General features: G+C 41.2%; 2 protein-coding genes across 5 annotated transcripts in view; one reads left to right on the top strand and one right to left on the bottom strand.

Moving 5' to 3' along the window:
* Positions 1-2,698, top strand: part of WDSUB1 (WD repeat, sterile alpha motif and U-box domain containing 1) — a 56,116-nt gene extending 53,418 nt beyond the window's left edge. For all 4 annotated transcript variants that reach the window (XM_006168884.3, XM_027768444.1, XM_006168882.3 and 1 more), the window contains one exon: positions 2,402-2,698. In XM_006168884.3, coding sequence (XP_006168946.1) covers positions 2,402-2,559 — 158 coding nt within the window. In that variant the 3' untranslated portion in view covers positions 2,560-2,698. The remainder of the gene's footprint in view (positions 1-2,401) is intronic.
* Positions 2,699-6,707: 4,009 nt separating this feature from the next.
* The window catches only part of TANC1 (tetratricopeptide repeat, ankyrin repeat and coiled-coil containing 1), a gene marked incomplete in the record, with an annotated part of 175,626 nt that continues 174,624 nt past the window's right edge, over positions 6,708-7,709 (bottom strand). The window contains 1 exon segment of the mRNA XM_027768446.1: positions 6,708-7,701.

Raw genomic sequence — 7,709 nt, forward strand, 5'->3', positions numbered from 1 at the left:
GTGCATTGAAATCATTCCCAAGTGATCAGAAATCGAAAAATTTAAAAAAAGAAACCATTTAAGTTCCAGAAGAAAATGTAGATGAATTCCTTGGTGGAATGGGGAAAACTTTGCTAACTAGATTCTAGGGAAAATTTAGTATTAATATTCCAGATATATTAAATAAGCTTCTGTAAGAAAAAAACAGGATAGTCAGTTTCCAGGGGGCATGAGGGAGCTTAAAAATAAAAAGGCTCAAACATGAAGAGAAATATTTTATACCTGACCTGCTACACCACTGCTCACTTAGCAATTGATAAAAATCCTAGAGTTGACAACATACTCTGTTGGTGATGCTGTAGGGGAAAATGCATTCTTACAGTTAGTAGAAGTGAAAAATGGCTACATTCCTATAAAAGGAAGTTCGTGCTATCTAGGTATGTATGTGCGTGTGTATATTGAGCAAATATACATACTGAGTTAACAATCCTACTTCTGGAATCTCCCCAAAATACATTAGCAAAAATACAAGTTCCACATGCTCAAGACTGTCCATTGCAGCAGTGTGTGAAAGACCGAAACCACCCAGCCTGCCATCAGCATGTCTGTACAGTAGAGTACTTGGGGGTGGGGGCACCAGGGTGCCAGTGTATATGGTATGCCAGGCGTCTTGCAGAATGTGTGCTGTGTACACATGCCTTTGCTTATGTGCATTTGTGAATTGCCAGAGGGCACATGCGAGTACGTGCACAAGGGAGGCAGGGTGGGAGAAAGCACTCTCTGACGGGGTGTGGTGCCCTAATCCCTTCTCCGTCTCTGCAGCGTGGCGGGATTCTGGCCATGCACACACACGCCTGCCGTGCTTTTCCAGCAGGTGGGCCAGGATTCAGATCTGTGTCGTGTGCAGTCTTGCTCCTTTACCTGCTAGGCTAAGGGTTCAGCCCTGCTTATATTTTCAAAAAGAAAAACTGATAGTCACCTGTATGAGAAGGGAAGGAACCAGGATTAGAAACCGGGGGTAGACTAGACTTCTCAGAATATACCTTGTTTCATAGTTTTACCCTCAAAACCATGCAAGTGTGATTTTCAAACATAGTATTTCAATTAGACTACCCTGGGGGGGTCTATGTTGATGATGGAAACAGGCACAAAGAAATTTTAAATTTCTTGGGCCAGAAGATAATGTGGTTAAGGTGCTGAACTCCCTCATAGCTGACTGCAGTTCAAGTTCTAGACCTGATGGCTTGAACATCACGTCAGGCGCATGCGCTTGCATGCCCAAAATCTTTTTTTTTTTTGGGGGGGGGAGAGGTTTTCACTATAGGGCGCATGCACTCCCCAGACAGAGAGAGAGAGACAGAGACAGAAAGTGAGAAATCACCCCCCCCCCAGGGGGGATGGTCATGCTGCAATCCCTTCTCCTCCATTCTCCTCTCGGGATCTTGGGCATGCACGCACACGCGCCCGGCGTGAGTTTTAAGCCACCGGGTCCGGGACGCAAACTGCGGTCGACTACGTGGGAGTCCAGCGACATAGCCATTAGACTAACTGCTGGTTCCCGCATGCCCAAAATCTTGAGAGGAGAATGGAGAAGGGATTGTGGCATGGCCATGCCCTAGGGGATGAGTTCTCACTTTTCCCTCCCTCTCTCTCCAGTGAGCACATGAGCCCTAGCATAAACTAATAAACATTTTAAATTTCAATCTTATGTGGTATAGTTATAGTATATTGGTATTATTTTGAAACAAGTGTATATGTACATTGTAAAGAAAATAGGTTGATGTGTAAATGTAATTAGGAGCCAAGATTTTTCAGTTTAAAAGAAATGAAATTAGTGAAGGAGAACTCTGATCTGCAACGAATTTTTGCAATGGTACAGTATGTACAAAGCATTAGCAAGTGGACTGATTTTTCATGATTGTCAAATCCTCAGTGGGGCAGGTTCTATAGTCTCAAGATATCTATTTCCCTGCCTCTTCAATGTGTTGGGAAGTTTTGCCACATTATTTCCAAACCTCTTTTTCCTTTCATCTTTAGCCAAATTAATTTACACACAGTTGGCAGCTGTAAGGGGGCAGTTTATCTTTACTCCTGTTCTGTCCGGCTTTCTTCTTCCACTGTCTGAATTTCTGACGAGTTCTGCTCAGCAGTGGTGTTCTAAGGAACCGGATGAAGTATTAAGAGCTTCTATAAATACCGTTCTAGATAATGTGTGCTTCATACAGACTCTGCAGTCCTAACGCATTCCCAGATGCTGGAGTTTCCGGTGTCACGGCAAAGGTTTCTGGTGACTGTGGTGCGGCAGGAGAAGTCCATGGACATCACAGTAAAGGCCCAGGCCATGGGGTTTTAGACTCAGTTCATCTCAGTCATCTTAGCCTTCCCTCCTTATATCACAAATAATGTGTGGATCTCTTTTTAGATGGCTATTCATATGAAAAAGAAGCAATGGAAAACTGGATCAGCAAAAAGAAACGCACAAGTCCCATGACAAACCTCGTTCTTCCTTCAGTGGTACTTACACCAAACAGGACTCTGAAGATGGCCATCGACCGATGGCTCGAGACACAGCACAAATAAAACTGTTCATACTGTCTATATTTTTCAGTGATCTCATTTGAATAAAGGTAAATACTAACCAGACATTATTAAAAGCAAGCACCTTAATAAACTAAAAAATTATCAATTTTCATTCTTTAAAACACCATGAACTAAGTTATACAGCTAACCTAATTTTTATATTTGCTACAAAAGCCTTTTTGTAATAGTGAAAAATATCTAAGTTACATGGAAATAAAGTTTGACTTTAAAGTGTAATGTCCAAATATATTGTTAGGTATAGGTCATATTTCATAACTAAATGCAGGAATGTCCTAAACAATAGGCATTCACCTAATAACCCTCCAGAATCCTTAAGAGAACCTGTGAATAATTAGTTATGTTTAATAAGCCAAGGCACATGTTAGAATAAATTACCGTAAGTCAGGTTGACTTTGCTGAAAAGTAATAAAGTAGCAAACCAGCCTCTTTCAGAATTTAGAATTTTTTAAAACAATTATCCATTTCATTTTTATCTTTATTATGTTTAATTTGCTTTAAGACACACACACTCACCAGAGACAGACAGAAAGAGAAAGTGAGAAATAAGCCACCAGGTCAGAGACTTGGCCCCTGGTCAGCCATGTGGAAGTCCAGCACCCCAATCACCACGCCACCAGCTGGCCCCCAGAATTTAGAATTCTTATTCGTACTATTCTAAACTAGGGTAACTGTACAAAGCCACTTCCACATCGTAGCCTGACATTTAATACAGTGCCCTGGTAAGTGTTCACTCCGAAGAAAACTTCAAGTTAGGAAGCTGAGGCTGTACTGACTTCTTGCCAACTTCTCTTAGCTGTTTGCCAGAATGGAAGTTGTCAGCGGGAAGCTCGGTCGCACTGACCCGCGAGGCAGGCAGGGACTCAGACTGTCTGCCCTGGAAAGTTTTCATTGTTGTTCGAGAATGTGAAAACTAAGAAAGAAAAAGGGGGAGCAATGTAAATCTCTGCATTATCTTGTCAGTCTTTCCTCCTATTTTATAAATTTACAGCTAATATGCTAAATGTTCACAGCAAGGGGGAAAGCCTACCTACCTTAGAAATCTCCCAATTCCCTTTCTTTACAATTGCTGCTTTGTGAAATTTCTAACTTAGTATATTACTGAATTTTATTTCCTTTATGTCACAACTTGAATTAACAATCTGATTCCAGAAAAGCATTTGTTTCCCTTATCACACATGTTTCTCACAATCTTGCTAATGAGGTTTAACAAAGGGTGGAAATGTTCTAGGTGTTTCTCTACTGTGTTCTATAGAACAAGTACGTTAACATAATTCTAACAGAAGGTTTTTATTTCAAAGAGTCCACCACTGGGCCAATTACCTTTTTGTTTTGATCAGCATTTTCTAAAGGAAGCTGATTGGCTTTTACATTAAAATTATTAAAAATCATTGTAAGTCATCACTAGAAAACACAGTTAAAAGGGTGGCTAGTTTTTAGATAAGTTAAAGAAGGTGCCTGGTTTTTCTATGTTTCACCAAGATAATTTCTTATAAAGTGAAATGGCTGAAAACTCAGATGCCAATAAGTTATGGAATTGTAGCACTTCTCTTTTTGTACAAAACAAACAAAAACCAAAGCCAAACAACTTCCTCCGCTTCACAAACATACAGAGAAGAAACGAAAAAGCAAACACACCAAATTCAAAGCAGCCTGTAGGAACGACACAGCACAGCCCCTCTGCCGGCCTGTCTGGCTGCGGCACAAGGCACCCGCCCACCGCCAGCCCTGGATCACCTGTAGCCTCTCACAGGGACTTTGCCTCTTTCTGGGGTGAATGGACCACGTATCTTTACTGAGAATATGATCAAAATCACGATTTTTTAAAAAACTCACCAGAGGATACATGCACTCACCAGAGAGGAAAAAGCAAGCAAGCACCTCCACTTTTCCCTCCTGTCAGAACCTTGGGCGTGTGCACGTGCCCAGTGAGATTTTGAAGCTGCCGAGCCTGGGACTCAAACCACTCAGTTGGCCATGTGGGATCCAGCTGCCTTACCCACCATGTCACCAGCTGGCTGTCAAAATCATAGTTTGATTCATAAAATTAATCTACTGATACACTGGCTGCTTTACAGGAAAAGCTGCCCGATGACAAGATTTATTTATTAACCAATAATCCTTTTCCCCTTCTGCCCTGTCTGTGTTTTAAACCTTTAACTAAATACAGAGCTTTAAAGAAGGACTGGGAATAACCTACTTAGGCTTGCTTGCAGTAGTTGTGACTAGACAATAACCTGAGGTAATAGGCTTAAGGTTCCAAGTCAATTTGATCATGATTTTTTTTTTAATGTTCATTCATTCTACTTTGAAACCTAAATACGTGGGCATAGAGATAAACACACACTTTGAACTGAAAGATAATACAAATGTGTTGAAGAACAAGCTGTCACAACAGTATTCGGTGCACTGCCAAAGTGTTTGAGAGTTACAGTAGGAAAGAGATCCGATTGACAGTAAAATCAGACACAGTCAGAAATCAAAGCACTAACCGCTCTCCTTCGTGCCTTCGTACTTCAGGCACAAAGACTAATTTTGACCCTTAAGTATTTTGGATTTTCTAGAAGCTGGCAACCTTATTCAGAAATTATAAAGTGAAATTAAATATGCATTTGGTAGTATTACAATATATAAATATGCTTTCCACCAATTTCTTTAGAGTAATAAAGACTGAAGCAAGACAGCTAGAGCTGTCCCCGGGATTGGCTCCATTTATCCCTGACCCATTGAATGCGAAACAGATTCTACTAATGGTCTTTATTCCATATGGAAAAGTACAGTAGTTGTGCAGAAACAAAACTACAGAAGAGTAAGACTCACAAATATTAAAGAAAACAATAAACAATAAATAAGCCATAGGAGTTATAGCAGAACTCATGGAAAGCCTATAAAAATGATAAAGCTGTTTGTACAAAGTACGCTGTACACACACACGGACAAATGTTGACGAATGACACCAGAAGGTTCCTCTTCGTACAAAACCATAATGACGTTCACGGAAACTTTGTTACACTATTTTTAAAACATTCTGCAAATATAGATCTTCCTTCTTCCCAATTCTAGAAAATAAATTTCACATCCCAACATATAAAACAAACATACTCCCACCTCTCAAACTAGCATTTTAACATCCTCCAATTACACACCATTTTCATATAAAAATACCTTTAACCAAGGTTCGTTCCTGTACCTTATCTTTACAATGAATAATACAACAGTTTGGACTTGCGTAGCACCTCAGAGGTGTTCCTACAAAGGAGATAAAGTGCCGTTACTGGTATACTGTTAACATGCCGCTAGAATACATCATTCAGTGCAACAACCAGCATGGACGAAGCTTCCAGAGAACATGCAGATATATGACTGGGGCTTTCTTTTTGTGTTTTTAGATGAACTTCTTTGAAATAGTTATATTTACAAGTCTGAATAAAACGGGGCTACTTCATATATACAACATGTGACTATAAAGTAATGATTGTATAGCAACACTACAGCAACAAGGTTGTAAAGCAACAACCACACCGGAAGTATCCAATTAAATATTGTCCTAAGGGGCCTTGGCAGGCTTGCTCCAGGAGTGCGCTGCCTGGAAAAGCAGCTTTGGAACCTGGGAGAGCTCATTCATCAGCGCCACTAAGAATGCTGGTTAAGTGTGTACCTCAAACCCATCTGACGGCCAGTCTCTATTCCAAAGGGCTTACACGGTTTCCAAATAGCAAAGACAATTTGGATGAATGTAGTTCCAAAAAAAGGAGCTATAAAAAATATTCTGAATAAGAACCATGACACGGAAATACGTGTTTAATGCTCTTGAAGGAACTGCTACAAAGGGAAAGACACTGGATATTCTTTGAGTTTGCTTTAAAAAAAAAAAAAAAAGCTACATTGTTTATAGTCACACTTATGTTCAGGTAGAAATCACTCAGGTGTGAACTTAATACATATATGTGTGTGTACACAAGTGTATGTGTATATATGTATACACACAGGTATACACATATATGCATATATACAATATGTGTGTGCATATATAGAGAACTGGGATTTGACTCACTGGAATTGTAACTTGAAAATCCCATCTTTTCCAGAGTGTTTCATTTGGAATATTATGTCATGAGTTAAGCCTATCATTCTTTAACAATAGACATTTTTATTCTTTGAGTAAATACTGTGATTTTATCACATAGCAAAGGCTAAAAGTGATAAAAAGGAAAAAAGATGAGAAAAGCATGAATTCATATCACCTTGGCTCTCAAATTTTTAACTGGGTAGGTATAGCTAATTAACAGTTTTCAATTCTGGTTAGCATTCTTATTTATGATGACTTCTAGCTATGTATTAAATAAGTTTTATCCCATGTGTTTAATGTACTGTTGGCATCATATCTATCCCAGAGAAAAAAATAATAAGGATGAAAAATCATTTTTCTGATGGAAAAAACCATGGGCTGTTCGCACCAGGAGCCAACACATTTCCAAATTCCAAGAACGGGTCTCTGAAGGCTCACACGTTTGACTCTATGAAGGAGCGCTTTGGTTTTGCTGAAGTGAGGTGGCTCCTGTGGGCTTCGTTATTGATATGAGGCTGCTGCTTAGTGACACTTTCCTGGTACAGATGAGAAACAGTCTTTGTCACCCTGCTGTCCTGACAGTGGACTGGAATTTGGCACTTGTTTTCTTGGAGCTCCTTCCCCTGGGCCCCATTGTGGACACCTGCACTCAGGGTTGAGCCAGAGCCGGTTTTGGTTTGGCTACCAAATCCTCCTCCTGGTTTGAGAGCCGGCTTCTCAGCGTGGGAGGGCTGCAGGCTGGCTGCCGGCGTGTTCGTCAGGAGCCCCTCTGCCGCCGGGCAGTGCCAGCTGCGGGCCGGAGGGTTGCCCTGCTGCTGGAACCGGGCCGTCTTGTCCATGATGCCCATGAAGGGGGTGGTGCGCAGCCTGTGCTCGGCGGTCCCGCCCTGCACCTGGCTCACGGCCCTGTCTTTACCTCGAGCATCGGGAGCCTGGACCTTGAAGCCGTCTGAAAAACTGCTGCTTGAAGTCAAGCTACTGGTGGAACTTGACATCTTTATGCTGCTACACGGGGACCCAGAGGAGCCTGAGCTGGCGAGGGAAGCCGGCTGCCGCTCCCTGC

Source organism: Tupaia chinensis, unplaced genomic scaffold (genome assembly GCF_000334495.1).
Source record: "Tupaia chinensis unplaced genomic scaffold, TupChi_1.0 Scaffold146346_1, whole genome shotgun sequence".
Lineage (NCBI taxonomy): Eukaryota > Metazoa > Chordata > Mammalia > Scandentia > Tupaiidae > Tupaia > Tupaia belangeri.